The 25,584-nt window shown below is 39.6% G+C and overlaps 1 protein-coding gene across 2 annotated transcripts in view; it reads right to left on the minus strand.

Annotated features, from left to right (window-relative positions):
* The window catches only part of SAAL1 (serum amyloid A like 1), a 29,210-nt gene extending 3,988 nt beyond the window's left edge, over window positions 1-25,222 (minus strand). The window contains exons 1-11 of one of the 2 annotated variants that reach the window (XM_031016336.3): window positions 25,032-25,222; window positions 22,363-22,476; window positions 15,898-15,981; window positions 11,371-11,450; window positions 9,560-9,619; window positions 9,304-9,419; window positions 8,142-8,322; window positions 5,965-6,047; window positions 5,688-5,876; window positions 2,358-2,554; window positions 243-335 (exon numbers count right to left, since the gene is read on the minus strand). In XM_031016336.3, coding sequence (XP_030872196.3) covers window positions 243-335; window positions 2,358-2,554; window positions 5,688-5,876; window positions 5,965-6,047; window positions 8,142-8,322; window positions 9,304-9,419; window positions 9,560-9,619; window positions 11,371-11,450; window positions 15,898-15,981; window positions 22,363-22,476; window positions 25,032-25,163 — 1,329 coding nt within the window. In that variant the 5' untranslated portion in view covers window positions 25,164-25,222. The remainder of the gene's footprint in view (window positions 1-242; window positions 336-2,357; window positions 2,555-5,687; window positions 5,877-5,964; window positions 6,048-8,141; window positions 8,323-9,303; window positions 9,420-9,559; window positions 9,620-11,370; window positions 11,451-15,897; window positions 15,982-22,362; window positions 22,477-25,031) is intronic. The other variant, XM_055355974.2, reaches the window with a different exon arrangement.
* Between the last annotated feature and the right edge of the window lie 362 nt (window positions 25,223-25,584).

The following is a 25,584-nucleotide window of genomic DNA, read 5'->3' on the forward strand; positions in this document are numbered from 1 at the left end:
CCAGTGTCTACTGTTCCCATCTGTATGTCCATAGTATCCAATGGTTTAGCTCCTACTTCCAAGTGAGAACATACGGTATTTGGTTTTCTGTTTCCAGCAGTCATCTATCTGACAAAGGCATTAAGTCATATAAATTGTATATACTATCATTTTTGACAATGACCTCGAAATCAAGTGCTTAGTTGAAAACATTTAGTAATCCTACAAAACTTGGCCACCTATATACATTTACCCATACTCACCACAGGGCTATAGAAAGGAAGAAGGTTTTGAAATGCAGAGGAACACTTCTGTTTGCTCAACTGGCCTTCCTTTACTCCCTGAGCCACCGTCTCCTAAAACAACAACAAGATTTAATGTCAAAAAAGGAAAAATTTTCAAGCTTTAACTAGTGAATAAAAACAAATCAGGATATTCAATTCCCTCCTGACTTCACAGGCATTTCAAATGTCCCACCTGAACCCACCAACATCAAGGAGGCTTATGTAACCCAAACATGTTCTCCACTGTCGTCTTTACTTTAGTGAAGGGCACCACCATCCACCCTGCTACACAGACTACAAACTTGGAACACAGCCAAGACTTTTCCTTCTCCCCTTCTGCTGACCCCTCCCGGCAAGTGCTCAATTCTATTCTACCAAATCTCTCTTACCCCCATCCCTCCTCTCCATTCAAACTTCCATTGTTTAGGCTGCCATCATTTTTCAGATTATTCTTGAAGACTACCAACCACAAGAGCCTGTTAGTTGATCTCCTGCCCTCCAGCCTCAACTCTCTCTACTCCTTCCTCTCTATTGCTTTTGGAGTAATCTTTCTAAACTGATCGTATCACTTGGTGCTTAAAAGTAAAAAATCTTTAGTAGCTCCTCAGTTTCTTCAAGATGAAGTCTAAATCCCCTAAATATGACATAAGAATTTGCATGACATAGCACTCGTGTATTCTCAGCCCACCTTTCTTTGATGTTCCCACCACTTAAAAGTTAAGAAATATCGATGTCCCTTGCTCCAAAAAACAGAAGCAACAGCAAAGAATGGGAAAAAATACATGCGATAAATATGGAAAAGATACATTACCCAAGAGATTCATACAAATAATCAAAATGGATAAATTATTAAAAAGTAGGAAACAAAATTAACATATGACATCCAAATATTTCAATCTCATTAATTTAAAAATGCAAATCAAAGTAAGACACAATTTATTACCTGAACTTTGACATAAAAATTATAATACCCAATAAGGGTCAAGTAAAACCAACATTTTCACATGTAAATAGCATTTTGACAAAATATGGCCATCACGACTTAGCCATCTTCACATTTATAATGTTGAATCCAGTAATTTAAATTCTATAAAACTTGCTAAGGTAATAACCCCAAATCTGGAAAATACAAATATGGAAAAAGGAAGCAAGACAACTAATAAAAAAAAATCACCAGAATAAGAGAAACTTTTTGTTTCATTTTGTTTTCTGAGATAGGGTCTCACTCTGTTGCTCAGGTTGGAGTGTAGTGGCACAGTCTGGGCTCACTGCAGCCTCGACCTCCTAGGCTCAAGCAATCCTTCCATCTTTGCCTCCCAAATAGCTAGGATCACAGGCATGTGCCACCATGCCCAGCTAATTTTTGTATTTTTTGTAGAGATGAGGTTTTGCCATGTTGCCCAAACTGGTCTCAAACTCCTGGGCTCAAGTGATCCACCTGCCTCAGCCTCCCAAGTGCTGGGATTATGGGCGCCTGGCCAAGAGAAACTTCTTAAGGAATACTCTTTAAAAAATTAAGTGGGTATGAATAAATATATTCTTCACAGCTATATTTATAACATTTTATATTCATAATACAATATATTCATAACATATTCATAATACATTTCTTTCCAAATATATGGATAGAAAAAACATGGTCAAAGGAAGAATATTAATAACCACTGAACATATTCAGGGAGAATATTCCTTAAAAGAAGTTTGCAGTAAATTTTGAAAACTGATTATTTGGTAAATTAGGTTTAAACTGGCTCTCAGTAAAAAGTCTTTCATCTAGAATCAAGAAAAATGTTTATAATACAGTGTTAAGGGAAAACACTAGTCTATAAAAATTGCATATGCTGGGTTAAAGTATATGAAAAATGCATTTATAAAAACACATGCATGCAAACATGGGCATATGTCTGTCACACATAAATATACCAAACCACATCAGCTAGTTGTTTTTAAGATTATAAACTCATGGTGATACTAAGATTTTACTTTATTTCCCGAATTATATATTACTTTCATATTTAAAAAAAAATAAAGTTTGGAGTGTTAAGCAACCCACACTTTCTTTTGCTTATGACATCATCAATACTTCTTTCCTACCTTTGTTAATGCCTGAAAAATATTAGAAAGAAATTCACATAAAATATCCTTTAAGATTTTCAAGTGGAAATCATCTTGGGTTAAATCAGTCTTTTTAGTTTCTTCTGTGTTAGCCTCTGCCGAGTTCTCTGGTTTTTTCTGACACTGTTCCATATTTTGTAAGACCCGAATGAGGCTGTCAATTAGAGGAAGATCTACTGTATAAACAAATCAAGAAGCACGGAATTGGCCAGTTAAGTTTGGTTTTTCATTCATATGTATTGAATTAGTGCTAGACATTATTATTTTGGGTATTACTGATACAGTGGTAACATCAGCAAGATGTCAGCCTATAAGAGGCTTACATTTTTATACTTTCAAATTAGTAAATAAAACAGACTATTTCAGGTTTTGGTTAAGTTCTATGAAGGAAATAAAAGAGGAATATAATATAGCAGCCTAGCAGGGCTAGCTATCTGACAAGGTAACATTGAGTTGAGAACTAAAGCAATGAAGCATCAGCAATTAAAATACCCTAGGAGGCCAGGGGTGGTAGCTCACACTTGTAATCTGAGCACTTTGAGAGGACAAGATGGGCGGGTAGCTTGAGCCCAGGAGTTGGAGACCAGCCTGAGCAATATGGCAAAACCGTGTCTTTACAAAAAGTACAAAAAAATTAGCTCACAGGATTTTTCTACCACTACCACTGTTACCATCTTGGTCCAAGTTATAACATTTCTTGCTATGAGTCAATTATGAAGAATCTCTAAAAGCCTCCTAACTCATGTCCCTTTTGTACCCATGACTCCCTATATTTCTCATCAAAACAGCAGCCTATTAAAGTCAGCTCATGCGTATGCAACTTCTGCTTAAAACCCACCATGGTTCCCCACCTCATTCAGAGGAAAAGGCAACATCAGGCCCTCCATACTCTACCTCTCTGGCTCCATGTGCTACTTTGCTAAATCCACCCCAGCCATATGGGATCTCACTGTTCCTCCTCAAAGACACCAGGCATACTTCTGGTTGAAGGCTTTTACACTTTCTATTCCCTCTGTCTGGAATGTTCTTCTCCCCAAGTATGCACATGACTCCCTCCATTCTGTCCCTAAGGACTGTACTCAATGCCACCCTCTCAATGAGGTAAAGTATCTATAAATGAAGATCTTAAAAATATTCAACATTCCTTTTTTATTAAAAACTCTTAATAAAATAGAAACAGATTAATATTTCCTTAAATGGTAAGACATATATCTGTTTTTGGAGGGGGGGTGCGGAGTATTGCTCTGTTGCCCAGGCTGGAGTACAATGGAGTGATTTCAGCTCACTGCAGCCTCTGCCTCCCAGGTTCAAGCAACTCTCCTGCCTCAGCCTTCTGAGTAACTGAGATTACAGGCATGCGCCACCAAGCCTGGCTAATTTTTGTATTTTTAGCAGAGACAGGGTTTCACCATGTTAGCCAGACTGACTTTGAACTCCTGACCTCAGGTAATCTGCCCGCCTCAGCCTCCCAAAGTGCTGGGATTATAGGTGTGAGCCACAGCACCTGGCTGTAAAACATATATCTTATACCCAATAATGCTTAACAATGGAACTCTAGGATTATTCCTACTAAAATCAGCAAGAAGGTAAGGATGTTTTCTACCATCACTATTATTTTACACTAGAGATTCTAGGCAACCCAGAAAGACAAGAAGAATAAACCAGAGATAGACAAGTGATAAAATATATCTAACCTAAGCCAAAGCACTATCAGATAAAGCCCAAAGATTATTACTGGAACGACTACTAAAAATATTAAGAATTTGGTAAGGTTACAGGATACAAAGTTAATATACCAAAATCAATAGCCTTCATATATTCCAACAACAATAATCAGTGGAAGAAAATATGTCACAGACAATAGTAAACCCAAAAGATACAATATCTAAGAATGAAACTAATAAGAAATATCCAAGATCTATATGAAGAAACCATTACTGAGGAACACAAAAAAGACCTGAACAAATAAAAAGGGCATAACATATCCTATCAAGTTAACACGATGTCAACAAAAATGTCAGAAATTTTTTGTTTTTGGAACTCAAAGTTAGTGATAAGAATGGTTAAAAACATTCTGAAAACTTAGAATGAAGAGGAATTTGCCTTATTAGGTATTAAAACATAAAACCTTAATATTTAAAAACACTATGGCTACTAATATATGAACACAGCAATGGAACTGAACAGAATATACAGGGGAATTTTAAAAATAATGATGAAATTTCAAATCAGTGTGGGTAAGCTGGATTATTCACTAAATGATGTTGAGATAACTGGGTAGCCCTCTGGGAAAAAACTGATACCACTAGAACCAAAGTTATCAAAGGGGGAAAAAAATTAAAGCCACACTTCACATGTGACATGAGAATAAATTCTAAACGAATCATGAATTTAATTGTGGTCATAAAAATAATTCTGTGAAAGAATATGTGTTTATATAGGAAAATATTCATTTTATATTTCTAAATGAAATGTTGGCTAAAAAGCAGAATTAAATATATGTGCATGTGTGGGATGGTAAGATTACAAACATCATGTTCCCTTGATATTTTTTATAAATTTTTCGGCACGGTGCAGTGGCTCATGCCTGTAATCCCAGCACTCTGGAAGGCAAGGCAGGAAGGTCATTTGAGCCCAGGAGTTTGTGACAAGCCTGGGAAAGACTGTGAGACCCTCTCTCTATAAAAATTTAAAAACTAGCCAGGTGTGGCGTCATGTGCCTGTAGTCCCAGCTACTCAGGAGGCTGAGGTGAGACAATCACCTGAGCCCAGGAATTCAAGGTTGCAGTGAGCTATGATCCTGCCACTGCACTACAGCCTGGGCGACAAAATAAGACTCTGGCTTTAAAATAAGTAAATAGGCCAGGTGGGGTGGCTCATGCCTGTAATCCCAGCACTTTGGGAGGCCGAGGTGGGTGGATCACCTGAGGTCAGGAGTTCGAGCCCAGCCTGGCCAACACGGTAAAACCCCGTCTCTACTGAAAAAATACAAAAATTAGCTGGGCATAGTGGTGTGCGCCTGTAATCCCAGCTACTTGGGAGGCTGAGGCACGAGAATCACTTGAACCCAGGAGGCAGAGGTTACACTGAGCCAAGATTGTACCACTGCACTCCAGCCTGGGCAACACAGCAAGACTCTGTTTCCAAAAAATAAAAATCAATAAAAAATAAAATAAATAAATATGATAATAAAATAAATTTTTGAAGTTTAGCATGTAATATTTTTATAATTAGGGAAATGAAAGCATTTTTTAAAAGGGAGAAATAAATGAAATGAAAAACAGTATGAGCCTGGGAAACTGTACTTGCCTTTTTCTATCTTTAGATACTCTTGCTCAGTCTGTGAGGCATAGATGGCAGACAACACTGAAAAAACAGAGGCTACCACTGTTTTCTGTTCTTGAAGAATGATGGGTGGATCATCAGACTGGCAGAATTCATGGCAGACCAGGTCAAAAAGTAAATTCCAAATGTCTTTTCCAGTGTCAGGACAATGTACTTAATAAAGAGGACAAATAAAGCAGTACTTTAAAATCAGCAAACAATTAAATGAGTAACTGTAGTGCATCCCGATAAACCACCTTACCAATTGCTTGAATTCCATCATCCACTGTGGTAAGCAGTTGTAAAATATGCATGTAAACATCAAGCCATTCTGGATTTTCAGAACTAAATAGGAAAAGTAAAAGCACTGAATCAACAACTTTACTGTCCAGGGGATTCCAATCATTCCTCCATTCAATAAATATTTATTACTCTGCCAGCCACTGTTCAAGGTGCTGAGGATAAAACAAGGAAAGGAACGAAGTCTCTGTGTTCGTTAGAGCTTTTATATTCTAATAGGGGAAACAGCAAAAAATAAACAAATATTATATAATATAATCAACACACACAGGACAAGAAGTAAAAAAAACTTTTTGGCTCTATCTCATAAAAGCAACAACGCAGAAACCTGCCAGTTGATACTTTATCATTTTGGTTTGCTTGAATAATCAGAACAAAAAAAGACTGCGATTTTTATAGTATGAACGTAAGGTCCACTGCATCACGCATCAACAATAATGATGTTCTGAAAATGTCTCAGGATTATCCTAGCTCCCTGGCTGAGAACACTAAAACCATGTAAGTCTAATTCTTATGATCAACCGTTTGGATTCTCAAAAATCTAAATAGTTTGGAAACTCAAAATCTTAGTTCTTCAACCAAACAAGTGAAAAGACAGTGAACAATTAAAACAATGGTTTGGCAAATGTTTATTTAAGTACTTACAAATTTCAGGCACTATGTTAGGAGTTGAGAAAACAGATGTATAAGATGTTATCCCTACCTTCATAAAGTTTATACTCTAAAAGGAAAGAAGATTCCAAGTGGGGTAATTACAATAAAGTGGTACTAATGTAGCACTATGGGCTAGGAACTTCACAAAGCAAGGAGACTTAGTTTGCAGGGTCAGGGAAGGTATCTTAAGAAAAATGATGTTTACACAGAAACATGAAGGGGCAAAGAAGTGTCTGAGGTGGAGGAAACATACTGTGCAAGGGCCTGGAGACAAGACAGCCTGGTTCAGTTGAAGAAGTGAAGCAAACTTCACATGACTGAAACGCAGAGTACAAGAAATAAGGATAGCCCTACTGGGTCCATAAGCTGTACTTTATTTTTTTGAGAATTTTTCACTTATTTCATTCTTTTTTCCCCTATTTTATTTATTTATATTTCGGATTCAGAAGGTACATGTTGGGGGTTGTTACATGCATGATGCTGAAGTTTGGGAATATGGATGGTCCCATCACCCAGGTGATGTATGTAGTACCCAAGCTGTGTTTGTTTGTTTTTCTGGACCTTATCCTAAGGAAGGCAACTGAAAAGACTGAAGCATGAGAGTGAGATGAGTGCGTACTCTGCAAAAACAGCTTTAAAGTCTAGGCTTGGGAAGAGCAAGCATAGAGGCAGGGAATTCAAGTAAAAGAATGTGGCAGTTCTCCAGATGAGAAACAATAATGGCTTGATTGGCATGGATGGAATCCCAGAAAAAGTCAGGAATAAGGGTTGGGAGTTGACTGCAATGGGAAAATACTGGGGCAGGAAAGATTCAGTAATGGCTTCTCCATTTCTTCTACATTATCCAAATAGGATAATGATTACATCATTTACTGAGATTGAGAATACTGATGAAGCAGGTTTAGGGAAAGATGATGAATTTATTCCCCACTTGGATAAAGGATACAAAATTAATAGGTTTTGATGTGGCTTACTCAGCACTAAGAATGCACTAAGAAAAACACTAAGCAGATCAATTTAAAAATTAATTTTCTAGTGATTAGCAATAAACAGTTTTAATGACCTGTAAGGCTTAGTAATCACTCTTGGCAAGACATCAGAGACCCAACATTGGTCACTTATTGAAGACTGGCATATAAACACAAGGAGCAAAAAAAAGCAAATGATGTGCAACGTTAATGAAGTTGTTAAATGTTCAATGTAAAATAAAGCACAAGAAAATGTTTTCTCTTTGATTTAAATTACATAAAATATGATAAGACAGAAACCACAGTTAATGTTGAGTAACAGCCTATAGCTAAATGATAACAGGAACTTTGTAATCACTATACAGGTTGCATCACAAATAGTAGTAGTGAATTAACGTAACAAGGAGTGACTATGTACTTTATTCTGTTGTAAGGAATATAAGAAGACTTTTATATCTGAGAATACTTCTAGCAATTGCATTTTCCCAGAACATTTTACACAAAAGAGCTCACCTACCGTACTTGTTTGGCAGCTTCAAGTATACAGGGCACAAGCCGAAACACTGGCTGCTCTTCAGACTCTTCCTGGGGTTGGTCCAGAGGCTGAGTAGCCCCATTTCTGACCCATTCTAACATTAGTTTCTCATCCAAATCAAAGAGCTTGTCCACAACCTCCCCCACCTTCACCAGCAAGTCAACTGCAGAGAATAAAACAGATATTGAAATGAAAAACAAACTGCTAAAAGCAATAGGGTTAAGCAAAATTCCTAAAGCTATTCTAAGAAAACCAAATCTTGCCAAAGCAGTACTTATTCTAAAGGGTGATTTACTTATCTTTTATGTTTAAATTTGCTTATCTTTCCTGATTTTTAAATGAGGAATTTATCAGTGTCCCAGGAGTTTAAGAAATTTTGTATCTTCAATCAAAAAACTTTCTCAAAAAAACAAACAGGCCGGGCGCGGTGGCTCACGCCTGTAATCCCAGCACTTTGGGAGGCCGAGGCGGACGGATCACGAGGTCAGGAGATCGAGACCATCCTGGCTAACACGGTGAAACCCCGTCTCTACTAAAAATACAAAAAATTAGCCGGGCGGGGTGGCGGGCGCCTGTAGTCCCAGCTACTCTGGAGGCTGAGGCAAGAGAATGGCATGAACCCCAGGGGGTGGAGCCTGCAGTGAGCCGAGATCGCGCCACTGCACTCCAGCCTGGGCGACAGCGAGACTCCGTCTCAAAAAACAAACAAACAAACAAACAAACAAACAAACAAAAAGCTGGACATGGTGGCTTACACCTATACTCCCAACACTTTTGGGAGCCCAAGGCTGGATGACTGCTTGAACACACGAGTTGGAGACCAGCCTGGCCAAGAAAGTGAGACCCCGTCTCTACAAAAAATTTTAAAATGAGCTGAGCATGGCGGTGCGTGACTATAGTCCCAGCTATTGGGGAGATTAACAGAAGGATACCTTGAGCCCAGGAGTTTGAGGCTGTAGTAGGCTATGATCACACTACTGCACTCCAACCTGGGTGACAGTGCAAGATTCTGTCTCAAACAAACTTCATTACCTTGCACTCAAGGCTTTTTTAAAAAAGGTGACTTCTAGAAATAGTTACATGGTTTCCTAAAAATTAGATACAATTTAAAACATTTTTTTTTCTAGAGTACATGATGACTTACCATTTGTTGAACTTGACATAATGAAGCAAATGCTATCATAAATAGCTGGATGTTCCCGGATCCTTTCAACCCAAACACTGGCCACTTCTGCCTGGGAAAGGCAAGTAAGCAACAACCTACATGGTAAACGTGGGTTGAATTTCTACTTTTCAAAAAAAAAAAAACAGTAAAGGAAATTTGAAAATAAAAAATTAACTTTTTTTTCTTACCTACTTTTATGAGTAACCTTATAGAATTCATAAAAGGAAAAGCATACCTGCTTGTTTCCAGCAGAGTAGGTGGGTCTGAATCATACAAACAGTGCAGTAACACCTGCCTACAAAAACAAAGAAGTTAACCGATATGCCTCACTTCTCGCATTTAAAATATCAGAGTTTTCATTTAATTTTTTGAACATCTTTATTGTGAAATACAGCATATATTCAGAAAAGCTCAAAAGATACAAATCTATAGTTAATAAATAATTATAAAGCAAACATTCGTGTTTCCAAGAAATAGAACAGAGCTGCATCTTTGTAGTCACCATGTGTCCATTCCAAATCACAATTCTCTTTCCCACCTAGAAATGATGACCATTCTGATTTTTCCAGCAATCATTTCCTTACTTTGCTCTATAGTTTTATTATTTTATATATTTTGGTGTTGCTTTATACTGCAGGTAAAAGGATTAAGAGGACATGCTGAATAAATAGACATAATCTGGGAGGTTATTTGGATTCATGAAGACAGTCAAGGAGGGGAGACAACATATGAAATAACTTATACTTATTGAGTCTTCATTTATTTGCTGAAAATTATACATGTAAGATCTATCCATGTTGTTTCTTTAGCTGTTATTGAGAGATTGCTGCAGAGCACTCCACTGTGTGAAAATAACACAATTTATTTTTCCAGACTACTGCTGATGGACATTTGTGTTGATTCCAATTTGGGGCTATTTCAAGCAATCCTCCTATAATATTTGTAAGAGTTATCCTGATGCACACGTGCACAGTTTCTCTTACCATATATGCCCACTATGAGCTGGTCACAGCACATGCATATGTTCCAACGTGACCAGATAATGCCCAACTATTCTAAAGTGGTTCAACAAATTTATATCCCATCAGCAATATAAATTGCACCATACTAATATTAAAACAAGCATTTAAATGAATTTATAACATTTGTTAACATTTCTCATTTTTGGATTTTTGATAGAGAACATTAGAGACCAAACATAATCTTAAGTCATTTGCTCCATGGATGATGGTAAATTACTGAGGAATAAATACTCTGAACTAGGATCTTAAAGTCCCTCCACAACTAGGAGTTCTCTCTTTCTGAGAAACCCAGGTACTTGAATCCTGTGATAAAACCCTCACGGCCCCAGCTCTGACAAAAACTGCCTAGAACAGTTTTCTTAACCTATTTTGGGTACAAATTTCTTTGAGATTCTGATTAAAAGCCATGAACCCTTTGCCTAGAAAACTAATACACTCACAAAATTCAGCATATAATTTCGGGGTGTTCTCAGAACACAGTAACCACTGGGGTTTCCTCCACTAAAAAACCTTCTGCCCAGAACTTTACACATGGAGAAGAGAATGAGCCTCGAAGCAGAAATCTGACATACTTTTCATCACAGAGGCAACCCTTTATCTTCCAGTTGTTGGCAAGTCTTACACTCTAAGTCAGAGCTCTCAGGATGACATTATTCAACAAATCTAGTTTCTGTAGACTCCAGCTGAGTCATTGGATTCCCTGCCCCTAAACTGTTTTGGATTCCAGTTGGCTGCCCCATCTCCAAGTTTTGGCACACTGGTTCTTCCCCTATCTGGCTTATTGCCACCAGCTGACAATTCAGGTTCCTTTGCTACTGAAAAAAACAGGCTTAAATCCTGAATCATTTCAGTATCTCCTGAAGAAGCCCCTAGCTATCATCAACACACAATGAAGTTCCCACAGAGTGTTCATCAAGACAAAGAAAGGACTGTCTTTCAGATTTGCTACTTTTCCTATGTATTAGAATTTCCTTAAGGATATAAATGAATATATTAAAAAACATAATTACATAGTAAGACTTACCCAAGATTTTTATCACTGCTGATGGACACACATATCTCCTGGAAACAGGCCATATTACCTAAAATTCCCACACAGATTTCCTGCCAAATCAAATTTTACAAGTCACAATGGCTCTGAGACGAAAGACGTAAACAAAAATATCAACTTGAACAAAAACTTTCGCTGAGCCAAGTTTTGGGGCAAGGCGGAGGGGAGGCAGGATAAAGAAATACATATACTGCCTGTACCCTAACCTTGACAAGCTTACAGTATTTGAGAAGGGATGAAAAACATAAGAACAAGAAAGGGCAAAGGCAGGAGCTATGCAAGAAGAACTCCTATCGATAAAATGAGTTTTAAATGATTGATAGGATTGAGATATGCAAACAAAAAGACAGACGTTCAAATAAGGGGAAAGTATCAGCAAACGCAGGAAGGGAATCATGTACATGGCGAATACTGTAGACAATAAAGTACTCTGGTTGTGGCACAAAGTGGGTGAACAGCATGAGATAAATACTGCAGGTATAAAGGACTGAGATTAAGGGCTCTGAATGCCGTGCTGAAGAATTAGACTTAATCTGGGAAGTTATTTGGAATCATGAAGATGCTCAAGGAGGGGAGACAACATACTGAAACAGTATCTTAGGAAGATTATTCTGGTGGCAAAATGCATAATGTATTAGTGTAGTCCCTCTTTATCCATGGTTTCAGTTACCCATGGTCAACCTTGGTATAAAAGTACTAAATAGAAAATTCTAGAAATAAACAATTCATGTTTTAAATTGCATGCCTTTCTGAGCAGCACGATGAAATCTTGCACCGTCTCACCCGGGATGTGAATCATTCTTTTGTTCAACATATCCACACTGTATATGCTGCCTGCCCATTAGTTATTTAGTAGCCACCTTGGCTATCAGATCGACCATCGTGGTATCTCACAGGGCTTGTGTTCATGTCACCCTTATTTTACTTAATAATGACCCCAAAGCACAAGAGTAGTGATGCTGGCAATTTGGATATGCCAAGGAGCCGCCATTAAGTGCTTTCTTTACATGAAAAGGTAAAAGTTCTTGACTTCATAAGAAAAACAAACAAAAATGTATGCTGAGGTTGCTTAGGATCTCTAAGAACAAATCTATCCATGAAACTGTGAAGAAGGAAAAGGAAATTTGTGCATATTATAAATAGGGTTCAATACTATCCTCGGTTTTAGGCATTGGGGGCCTTGGAATGCAACCCCCAAGGATAAGGGGAGACTAGTGTATAGGGAAAAGAAGTTGAAAAGAACTTAAGAATCTATCTCAGTAATAGTTAATTAATTTGTAATAACAGTTTATTACCACTCACTATGGCCAGGCATTACTCTAAGCATTTTCTCTGTATAATTTCATATAATAACTTAGGTGATAGGTACTAATAGTATCCCCATTTTTTCAGATGAGGAAACTAAGGCACAGAGAAGTTAAGCTACTTGCCTAAGATCTTAAGATCTCCAACTAGAACACGGCAGAGCTCCAGAGCTTGAGCATTTAACCACTATTCCAAACTGCACCTCAGTTATCAAGATGCAAGAGGAGGAGGGCCCTCAGGCATGGAAAAGGATGAAGCTGAGGAAGACTCTCAAGGTGAAAGCAAAATAATCCAGTGTGAGGATAAAGGAGAAAGCAGTTGAACTTGACTCCTAGCTTTCAAGTTGCCTCATTTCCCCGTCAGTGATATTGGTCCCGTTGACAGGAAAACTAAAAAAGAAAGTGCATAAAAGGCTACAATGAGTTCAGATGGTACAGTGTTTCCAACCTTGCTGGAACATAAGAATCACTCAGGGAGCTTGTTAAAAATACAGATTTCCAAATCTCACCTCAGATCTACTGAATCATAATTTCCAGGGTAGAGCCTGGAAAGCTATTGTTTACCCAGCATATACCAGGTGACTTTTATGATTAGATAAGTGTGACCATAAATCACTGAGGACATACAGAATTCAGGGTTAGAGAGTACAGCTGACCCTTGAACACAGGTTTGAATGTGTGGGTCCACTTATAGGTGGATTTTTTCTAACCAAACTTGGACTGAAAATACAGTGTCCTCAAGATGCAAAACCTGCACAATATGCAGAGCTGACTTTTCATACACACAGGTTCCACAGAGCTGACTGCAGAATTGAGTATGTGTGGATTTCAGTATGGGGGAATGTCTTGCAACCATCCCCCATGTATACCAAGGGATATCTGTAGAGCATGCAAGCAGAGAATGCCTGAACAAAGTTGGAGATGTGACATCAGTTATCAGAAGGGAAGTCGAGGCTTTGCTCCTACAGGCAGAGTTGCAACTTAAAGGTGTAAAGAACACATAAGTTCACTAGGAAAATGAATATAATGAGAACAAAGGATCAGGGCCTACACCTTAGAAAAAGTCCATATTCGGGACAGTATAAAAAAGGAAGAAAGAAAAAAGCCAATGAAAGGTGAGAGACGAGTGACTGAAGAGGTCAGAGACGACAGTGAGGTGACACAGGAGCTACAGAAATGGAATTTCAATAAAAAGTGGGTGGTCAAATGTTGGGAAAAGATTGAGAGTGAGTAGGGGCAGAAAAAAACCACATACATTTCCCTTATAAACTAAACAGGGAATAACTGAACTTCCAATCAAAGATCAAGTTTTTCTTGGCTGTTCACTGCAATCACCTGGGGAACTTTAAAAGCTGCCCAGAGTCTCACACTTGGAGATTCTGCTTTAACTCATCTAGGGTATGGCCTGACCAAGATTTTCAAAAGTTCCCTAGGGTAAAGCTTCTCAGAGTGTGGCAATGCACCAGAGCACCAGCATCACCTGGGAACATATTAGGAATCCTGGACCTACTGGACTAGAAACTCTGGAGGGAGGCTCGGCAATTAGTGATGCGGGGACATGCTTAGGTTTGAGAGTCCCTGTCCCAGGTGATTCTAACATGCAGCCAAGGCTGAGAATCACTGTGGCAGCAGACGGTGGCCAGCGGATATAATACAACAATATGACTAATTCCTAAAAGGTGCCATTCCTGACATAAGCTTATTTCTTTATATACTAGTAGTGAGTAAATATATTTAAGACAGAAAAACTCAGTACAAAAATAGCATAATCGTCAAATCTTATATTAATATAAGGAACCAAGGAAAAAACGGTTAATCAGGCCCTAATTCAGAGAGAACATTCTACTTAAATAAGAATTCTAATTCAACATTCAATTTGTAAAAATATACTATGGAATTCTCCATTTTATAATCTGAAAAAGAGGAAATACAGTACAGTGGTTATACTGAAGTCAGGCCTAGGCTGAAATCTCAGCTCCATTCTTTCCTAGCTGTGTGACCCTGAACACATATCTTCACCCAAGATTTAGTTCTTTGAAAGTATACCTCATAGTAGTAAGACCAGGTATTCAGTAAACAGCAGTTTTTCATAATTATAATTATTGAACAGATATTTACTAATCCATGATATGCATAGCACATGGCAATTTAATTGGCAATAAAGCACAGTACACTGCACAGTATATAAAGGCCTCTCCTTTAGTCTTTATCTATTGTTCTTGGCAGTTTACTAACAGCAATGACTACTGAAAGCTTACTTACTTACTTGGGAAGGTGTGGAAGGAAAAGTACCACTGTGAATTAACAGATGCAAATACTGAGAGGGGACAGAAGGCACACAAAGGGAGGCACGGAGACAGCATGAGACAGGGAGTAGAAAGGTCTGGCTAAATCAGAAGGGTTACCTGGCTATCCAGATTTTATGCTGGAAAGATGAGTTAGGTTCAGAGAGTAGAGGTCTTAAGCAGCAGGCTGAGTTTAGAATGGTTTTCAAGCAATGGTGGATTTTGTCAGTAAAAAAGAGAAATCAACTGAAAAATGGGAGGCCCAGGCTCTGTTCCTTGTTCTGATACATACTAGCAGCATAACAGTGGTTATGCCTAACTCGTCTCCACAGCTGGTAAATGAAAGTGCTAATTTCCATGGTCTGGCCTGAATCTAAAATTCTATGATTCTCATAATTTTAAATTATTAAATTATTAATAATTTAATATTTTAAATTATTACAGGCATTTAGCTCACGCTTATAATCCCAGCACTTTGGGAGGGCAAGGTTGGGAGGATCACTTGAGGCCAGGAGTTCAAGACCAGCCTGGGCAACGTAAGGAGACCTTTGTCTCCACAAAATAAAAATAAAAATTAGCTGGGTGTGGTGGCTTACACCTATAGTCCCAGTTACTTGGGAGGCTGAGGTGGGAGGGTCCCTTGAGCCCAGGAGGTCAAGACTGCAGTGAGCCGTGATCACGCCACTGCACTCCAAGCCCTGGAGACATAGTGAGACCCTGTCTCAAAAATAAAATAAAAAAAATTTAAATAGCAAATTACCTAGGACCTGGCAATGTTCAATTAACATCTACAGGCTGATTTGTTGATTTATGGTCAGTAAGAAAATCAAAGTGAGAAAAATAAAAGACTATCCAGCACTATCTGTTCTTATTGCTTCAAAGAAGAAGGCTTTAGAAATGTACATACTTACTCTTAATCGAGGACACTTGGACCTGGCCAGTACTCCCATGAATATATCAGGAGCATTAAATTCTTGGAGAAATAAAGCCACGTCCTGAAAATAAAAATGATTATTAACTTGGATGTTGAATATTCCTCCCTAAACCCTAAAGCTTAGGCAACCATAAAATTCTATATTAAAATTGGAATTTTACGCCAGGCGCAGTGGCTGACACCTGTAATCCTAGCACTTTGGGAGGCCAAGGCTGGCAGATTGCCTGAGCTCAGGAGTTCAAGACCAGCTGGGCAACACGGTGAAACCCTGTCTCTACTAAAAATACAAAAAAATTAGCCGGGCATGGCGGCATGCACCTGTAGTCCCAGCTACTCAGGAGGCTGAGGCAGGTGAATCGCTAGAACCCGGGAGGCAGAGGTTGCAGTGAGCTGAGATCACGCCACTGCACTCCAGCCTGGGTGACAGAGCGAGACTCTGTCTTCAAAAAAAATTTAAAAATAACATAAAATTAGAATTTTAGACAAAAAGAAAAAAAAAACACAGGCTTAGGAACTGTGTCAACAGACAAAAGTGATGTTAGAGAGTCTTTATGGTAACCAGTCCCAGACAATGGAACAATTTCATAAACAAATCTAAACTACCTACAATACTCCAGAGGATTATCCCACTCTCTTCTGCCCGAATCTATTTACCCTAATAATTTTTCTGCCCACTAGGAATTCTCATTAAACACATTCAAACACATTTGGTGATTACCTATCAGGTATTAAACTAGAAGGGGAGGACAAGGGAAAAAAGCAACACGCTGGGCGCAGTGGTTCACACCTGTAATCCTAACACTTTGGGAGGCTGGTTAGAAGGCCGAGGTGGGTGGATTACGTGAGCCCAGCTTGGGCAAACATAGTGAAAACCCATATCCACAAAAAATACGAAAATTAGCCAGGTGTGGTGGCACATGCCTGCAGTCCCAGCTACTTGGGAGGTTGAGGTGGGAGGATCACTTGAGCCTGGGGAGCTCGAGGTTGCAGTGAGCCATGACTTTGCCACTGTACTCCAGCCTGGGCAACACAGCGAGAAAAAAAGGAAGAAAAAAATAGGTAAAACTTGGCTGGGCGAGGTGGCTCACGCCTGTAATCCTAACACTTTGGGAGGCCAGGACAGGCGGATCACTTGAGCCCAGGAGTTCGAGACCAGCCTAGGCAAACATAGTGAAACACCATCTCTACAAACAATACAAAATTTAGCTGGGCATGGTGGTGTACCATCTGTAGTCCCAGCTACTCAGGAGGCTGAGGTGGAAGGATTGCTTGAACCCGTGAGGCAGAGGGTGCAGTGAGCTGAGATCTCGCCACTGCACTCTAGCCTGGGCGACAGAGTGAGACTTTGTCTCAAACAAAAACAAAATTCCTTCTTGTCCTCCAAGAGCTTAAAACACGGTAGGGGAAAGAAGTCAAGAACTGCTATTGGGTCCTGTCCAAAACCAGAACTTGTGTTTTCAAAATCATCAATAGAATAAAAATTCTGATCACAATGTAACTGTGGCAGCCTCATAACTTCTTCCTACAGAGTCTGCCACAGTGCCTAAAGGGGCATAACACACAGGTGACATGTGAGTGGACATGTGGCCCCAAATGAGCCAAATCTCACCTAGGAATGTAAGACACAAAAGCTAAGTCAGTTTGCTTGGGGACTTGCAATGTAAAATATATAAATAAAATTAAGTCTCTGGCTGTCCACTGCTTCAGATTTTCACTAAATGTGAGGTGTGTATTTAAGAAGCCTTAACTTAAAATATAAGCTGCATGGCTTATGTGAAAATTAAGGGCCCTGGAACATCTCAAAGAGACAGGCAATTATTCTCCACAGCAACTGAAACCAGTAACCTGCCAGACAACTGACTGAGAGAGACACACTCTACTTACTAAAAGACCATGGTCAGAGAAAATAGTATTTTCAAAGATACACTCTAAACTGAAAGTCATAATGGCAGATTCTCTTCACTGTAAGTGATCAAGCTGTCCTGTGGGCAATTCTTTGCCACATGCAAAATTTTTAAATTTAATGGTAATTCCTGGAGTAGCACAAGGGTGGCCTAACAATATCAACACCAACAGTAATAAAATTAACATTCATTGAACAAGTATTAAATGCCAGGCACAGTGAAGTGCCTTGCATGCTATCTCATTTAATTCTCAAAACAACTCTATCAACTAGTTATCATTATTAGCCCCATTACACTCATAAGCAAACTGAAGTTTAAAAAGTTTAGCAACCTGCCCAAGATTATACAGTCTCAGCAGAGCAAAGCTAGGATTTGAACCCATATGAGTCTGATTTGAGCCTATGGTCTTGTTTTTTAAAAGAGATGGGGGTCTTGCTATCCTGTCCACACTGGAGCAGTGGCTATTCACAGATTCACAGGCATTATCATAGCTCACTGCAGCCTCCAACTACTGGGCTCAAGTGATCCTCCTGCCTCAGCCTCCCATATAGCTGGGAATACAGGCAAGTACCCAGCGAGACTATGTTCTTAACCAGCACAACATGCTACCTCTCAGGTATTCATCTATTCATTCATTACTCCCCAAATATTTTCTGAAAAACCTAATAGGCACTGTTTTAGGTTCTGGGGACACATCAGCGAACAAGCTAAATAAGGGCTCAGTCCCATGGAATTTTCATTCTAAAGAAATGAACAAACAATAAATATAAAACAACTAAACTACACAATTTCTAAATGCTACAAAGAAAATAAGATGTTATGTGCTAGAAACCAAGATAAAGCAGGCTACTTTAGACATGACATTGAAAAGAAGGCATTTCAGAAGGGGTGACATTATGCTTTGATGAGAAGGAATTTAAATCCATCAGAGGACACATGTAACAGAGTGAAGCAATTCTGTGGGAACACCAAAACAAGAGAGGTTAATTCTGACTGGAGTGTCTGGGGTGGCATCACAGAGGAGGTGACATTGAAGCCGGGCCATAAACAATGAGAAGGATTTTGCCAGCTGGAAGCCATTCTAAGCAGAGCGGCATGAATAGTGCCCATAGACACGTGAAAGTGCAGGAAGTATCTGGAGGTCTCTGGTCCTCGCACACTGAATTCATGGTTACAGAACGATAGGCAACAAGGCTGAGATATAAACTCACCAGACTTTGCGCCAGGGACCTCAATTGTCAGTGGAGAGCTCAGTTCTGAGTGGTGCCTCAAGGGCACCTCTTGTAAGGGAGCAAAAGGAGGCCAAAGAACATGACTTTGCCCTGCACCAATAACCTCCTTCAAACAGTAGCGCTGTTTTCTCAATTTTAAAACTGAGACTTTCACCCTAAGAGTTCATTTAAAACACAGGTTTTATTTCTTTTTTAAAAAATTTGTTTAACCATAATTTATCAATAATTGTAGAATAGAAAGTAGATCTGAACAATACTCTCAACCAACCTGATCTGACATTGAGAATAAGATATTCCACCCAGCAACAGCAGAACACACATGCTTTTTAAGTCAACATGGTAAATATTTCATGTTTACTTAAAACCATATTCTGGGCTATAAAACAAGTCTCAACACATTTAAAAGGATTCAGTGTTCACCAACCACAGCAACAGAAAGATAACTGAAACATTCCCAAATATTTGAAACTTATCTATAAACCAAAGAAAAAGTAAAGAATATTAGAAAGTATTCTGAACTTCTGCGGGCATGGTGGCTCACGCCTGTAATCCCAGCACTTTGGGAGGCCGGGGCAGGCGGATCACTTGAGGCCAGGAGTTCAAGACCAGCCTGGCCAACATGGCAAAACCCCATCTCTACAAAAAATACAGAGAGAGACTCTGTCTCAAAAAAAATTGTAAACACAGCATATCAGAAATTGTGGAATACTGGTAAAGCATAAATATTTAGGGAAAATTTTATAGTGCTAGATGTCTATCTTTAAAAAGAAAAGATTTCAAAGTATAAAGTATGTGGACAACTGATTTTTGACAAAGACACAAAAGCAATTAGTGGAGAAAGGATCGTCTTTTCAACAAATGAACTTGAACAATTAAATATCCATAAGCAAAAAAATAAACTTCAGTCCATCCTTGCACCATATACTATACAAAAATCAACTCAAAATGGATCAGACTTATATGTAAAACCTAAAATTATAAAACTTTTAGAAGAAAATGTAAGAAAACAACACAATTAAAAAGCAGGCAGAAGATTCAAACAGGTACTTCACCAAAAAAGATACACAGAGTACAAATAAACACATGAAAAGATGCTCATCATTAGGAATTAAGGAAGTCCAAATTATAATCACAATGAGCCATCATTACATACTTATTAGCATGGCTAAAATTAAGAAGACTGACCATACTAAGTGTTGGTGAGGTTGAGGAGAAATTGGACCTGGAATTATGTCTCATACACTGCTTATGGTTATGTAAAATGGTAAAAAACTGCTTAGGAAAACAAATTGAAAGTTTCTTAAAAAGTTAAGCATACACCTACCATATGATCCAGCCATGCCACTTGATATGGTCTGGCTCTGTGTCCCCCACTAAATCTGACCTTGAATTGCAATCCCCATAATCCCCACGTATCAAGGGCAAGACTAGGTGGAGGTAAGTGAATCATGGGGGTGGTTTCCCCCATGCTGTTCTCATGATAATGAGTGAGTCTCATGAGATCTGATAGTTTTATAAACGTCTGGCATTTCCCCTGCTCGCACTTCTCCTTCCTGCCACCATGTGAATAAGGTGCCTGCTTCCCCTTCCCCTTCTGCCATGATTGTAAGTCTCCTGAGGCCTCCCCAGCCATACTGAACTGAGAGTCAATTAAACCTCTTTCCTTTATAAATTACCCAGTCTCAGGTATTTCCTTATAGCAGTATGAGAATGGACTAACACACCACTCTAGGTATTCACCCAAGGAAAAACAAAGTATATGTCCATACACACTTGTATACAAAAGTTCACAACAGCTTTATCTGTAATAAGCCTTAAACAACTCCAATATTCATCAACAGGTAAAAAATAAATTGTGGTATATACATATAATGGAATACCATTCAGCAATAAAAAAAAAAATAAGCCACTGATATACACAACATGGATGAATCTCAAAATAATTATGCTATATAAAAGAGCCAGACCAAAAAAAGAATATGAGCACATTTATATAAAACTCTAGAATACACACTAATCTGTAGTGACAGAAAGCAGATCAGTGGTTGCCTGGAGGGGATGGAGGAATGGAGAGGCAAGAGGAAGAGACTACCAAGGACCATAAAGAAACTTTTAGGGGTGATGGGTATGCGCTCTATCCTGATTACAGTGACAGCTTAATCTGCGTACACATCCGTCAAAGTTTATTGGCTGGGTGCGGTGACTCACTCCTATAATCCCAGCACTTTGGGAGGCTGAGGAGGATGGATCATTTGAGGTTAGCAGTTCGAGACCAGCCTCGCCAACAGGGTAAAACCCTGTCTCCACCAAAAATATAAAAATTCGCAGGGATTGGTGGCGCACACCTGTACTCCGAGCTACTCTGGAGGCTATGGCAGGAGAATCACTTGAGCCCTCGAGGCGGAGGTTGCAGTGAGCTGAGATCGCACCACTGTACTCCAGCCTAGGTGACAGAGACTCCATCTCAAAAAAAAAAAAAAAAAAATCAACGTCAATGATACTTCAAAACAATATGCAGTTTTTTGGTGTTAATTATACCTCAATAAAGTTTTAAATAAAATGACTGAAACAATGAATAGCCATTGACAATTTTTAAGAAAATGAGTACAATTAAGTCTGTATTTCCGGAAAAAAAGGTAACACAGGTGGCAACGTAGAGGACAGAAGGGAGGTGAAAGAGACTAAAACAAGGATTTTAATCAGGAAGCTATTGCAAAAGTCCAGGTAATAAAACAAGAAAGATTACATAGGTCATTTAATGTCTTTTGGCCTCTATTTTCTTAACTGTAAAATAAGGGTACTACCTACATCACAGGGTTATTGTGAAGATCAAATAGAATACTATATATGAAAATGCTTTTGAGCTATAGAATAAAATACAGATATTAAAACACTATGATTAATACTGCAATTATAGACATATAATTATTTATTGTCCTTTCCTTCTAATATTATCATGGTATATCAGTGGTCTTCTAACTCCTAACCTGCTGTCAAATATATGGCCAGAGTTCTCTTTAGGTAGGTAAGTATCAGAATTTTCCCGGCCTACATGTGCATAGGAATACATTCATAAGAGCTACGTATTTAGTCCGAATCTATTGAGAGCTCAAATCCTCCAGCCTCAAAGACAGAAGTTTAGCATTTATAGCTCCTGGGATCTCATTCCCTATATCATATATGGGTGTGATTACAGACAGGAGATAAAACCTTTCCCCAGAGTGAAGGACTGAACCGTTTTTAAAATATTCATTCACCATCTCCTCACCCAACAGTCTTTTCAGAGTTTTGTTTCCAGCCTCATACCTCATCCATTGACATATCCCATACTCTGCAAATTTCATTCTCCATTTCTTCATCAAGCTCCATCTGCTGCTCCTCATCATCTGAGCTAGATTTGGTGTTTTCAGGGCTAACAATCTTCAGAAACACAAAGAAAGAAAACATGAATAAAAGCTGTCTACAATACTAAACAGGTACCCAAATACAGCAGGTGATCAAATAACATTTCCTCGTAACGCTGATGAGAAAAAAATTTGATTCCTGGCCAGGGCCACTGTCTGTGTGGAGTTTGCATGTTCTCCCCAAGTGTGCATGAGTCTGTTCCAGATACTTTAGTTTCCTCCTACATCCCCCAAATTTGCACATTAGCACAACGGGTATCTAAATGGTCCCAAACTGAGTGAGTGTGGGTGTGTGTGTACCTGTGATGGGATGGCATCCTGTCCAGGGCTGGTTTCTGCCTTGCACCTTGAACTGCTGGTACAGGCTCCAGCCACCCTCAACCCTGAACCAGAGCAAGTGGGTTGGGAAATGGATGAATACAAATTATTATAAAACAAAAATCTGTAAAGAAGACAATAACCATAGAGATGCACGACAATAATTATGTGGTAGGAAAGTGCTCAGTAAGCCTGCCTTATTTGTTATTGTTTTTGGACTGTACAGTAGTAAGGGGTGATCATTTTTGCTTTGTAAACATTTATTCCTTGATTTAACACAATCAAAGAATAAAGGTTGTAGTGATAATCACTACAACCACCATCACTCACTAACTCACCAAAACTGGGTGAATAATTATCTTGTTTTTATTAACCTTTCCTAAACGTATTATAGCTCACATTTATCTCAATGTTTAATATTAGAAGTGTTTTAGGTCCTCATTTAGAAGTTTGGTGATGTTCTTGTGTCCAGAAATATGCCACAGGGACTTAACTCGTTTATATCAATTAGCTATGGTAAAATTGGTTTCATTATCAGTAATTTTGCTTACAGTCACAATTTCCAAGAACCTACTGATGTTAAGTGAGCACTTACTTTAATATTAACCCATAATCGTTTAGAAGTCACAAAGAGGCTATCAGCAAAGTATCCTCTCTTGCAAAAATCTTCTTTTAAAAATGTAGTGCCTTGGGTAGATCTATTTTCTCAACATTCACAAAGTAAATACTGTCGTTAGGCACTGGGGTAGATATACAAAGACAAGATATAATCCCTTACATTTAAGCTTTTTTTTTTTTTTTAACTTTTAGGATCTAGTGGGGAAAGACATGTAAAGGGATAGTCATATTAGAAAAGGCAAAGTGATTCAACTGAATTGTGGACAAAGAGTTCTGGTAGCAAAAACGATGGACCAATGACCTATTCCTGGGAGAAGATGGGGAACCTTCCCTTAGGTGCTGATATTTAAGCTAAATTTTAAAGGAAGAATAGTAGTTTGTCATGTGAAGAAGGAGAGAAGTGAGTATTCAGAGGAAAGCACAAGAGTTCAGAGTTAAGAAAGGGCCTAGCACGTTTGGGGATGGTGAACAGTTCAGTGTTGATGGAACACAGCGTATCATGAGAACATGAGGCTGGAAAATGTACAAACAGCCCTGGATTCCAAGCTTCAAGAAACATGCATTTTTCTCCCAGGCAAAAAGAACTAAGAGCAGTATCATGAATAGCCCTGTCTTTAAAGAAGATTATTCTGGCAGCTGTGTAGAAAATTGACTGGAGAGGATAGACAATAGAAGCAGAGGAACCAATTAGGGAAACATGGGGGGAAGAAAATACATTTACTGACAGCCTCCTATAAGCCAAACACCATGCTAAGCACTCTATTGCCATTATAATCTCACTTAACCTACACAATAACCTTATATATAATAATATAAATATTATAATCCCATTTTATAGAAATTAAGGGACAAATAGAGGTTCTGAGCCGTTAGGTGACCTGCAGCTAGTGGGTAAGGAAGCTGCGTTTTTTGTTTTTTTGAGACAGGGTCTCACTCCGTCCCCCAGCCTGGAGTGCAGAAGCTGGATCATAGCTCACTGCAGCCTCCAACTTCAGGCTCAAGCGATCCTCCAGCCTCAGCCTCCTGAGTCGCTGGGACTACAGGCGTGCACCGTCACGACCAGCTTTTTTTTTTTTTTTTTAAGTTTGTAGAAACCAGGTCTATGTTGCCCAGGCTGGTCTCAAACTCCTGGCTCAAGCGATCCTTCCGCCTCGGCCTCCCAAAGTGTTGGGATTACAGAGGTGAGCCACCGCGCCTGGTCAGAAGCCACGTTTTTTATATAAAAGTTGTATAACCCTAAAGTCACCATTTATTCTATTACAACGATAGTCCATGAAATATATAAATTAAGGACCTGGGCTTCAGAAATGACAGTGGCGATGGGGAGCAAAACCCGAGGAATGCAGTTACACGATCATGTATTTTTGGAGAACTTGCGAAAGCAAAATAGAACGGCAAGTATTTCAGCATCCCTACCATTATACTTCCCTTTGTGTCGAGAGACCCCGAGGGGGCCCAGATAGTTTTGGGGTCCGCAGCAGCCGGCGAAACGCAAGGAGCGAGGTCCCGCAGCGCACGCCTGGGGAGGGGTCTTTGTGGGGATGGCGGCTCCCGGGGCAGGAGGATTCGCCAGAGGCGGAGCCCCGGTGCCTGGGGGATGTAGGGACAGCCCACGCGTGGCGCGAGTTTCCACACCTGGATGAGTCCGCTGAGGACGCCGAAGAGCCAGTGTTTGCTGTAGACCGTGCTCCCTATGCAGTCTCCACCGGCCACCTCCTCCTCCTCCTCGTCGCGACCCGGCGGCGGCGGCGAGGGGTTGCGGTCCATGACTGTCGCGTCCCTCGCTTGAAGGCCGTGCCGGAAGCTGCGGAGGAGACGACCGGCGCCCTAGTGCCAGAGCGCCCGGCGTACCCGGCGGGACTCCCCCTACAGCGCCCTCTGCTGTTCAGAGCCTGGCCAGCAGCCAAGGCGGCTTGGCCTCCCCCACCCCATCCTATGCAGGACCCTGGCACGAACATACTCATAATTATTTGTCACCCTCACTGAATCAGGTGTTCCATTTCTCCAGGAGCTCTTAACCTGATTGAAGAAGGAAGGGTGGGGAGCAGTGAGGAAGCCTCAGGAACAGATGTGAATCTCAAAGCTAGCGGACTTATTCTATTCGCCTTCTGATCTATGTTGCCCAGGCTGGTCTCGAACTTCTGGCTCAAGCAATCCTTCTGCCTCGGCCTCCCAAAGTGTTGGGATT

Source organism: Gorilla gorilla, chromosome 9 (assembly GCF_029281585.2).
Source record: "Gorilla gorilla gorilla isolate KB3781 chromosome 9, NHGRI_mGorGor1-v2.1_pri, whole genome shotgun sequence".
Taxonomy (NCBI): Eukaryota; Metazoa; Chordata; class Mammalia; order Primates; family Hominidae; genus Gorilla; species Gorilla gorilla.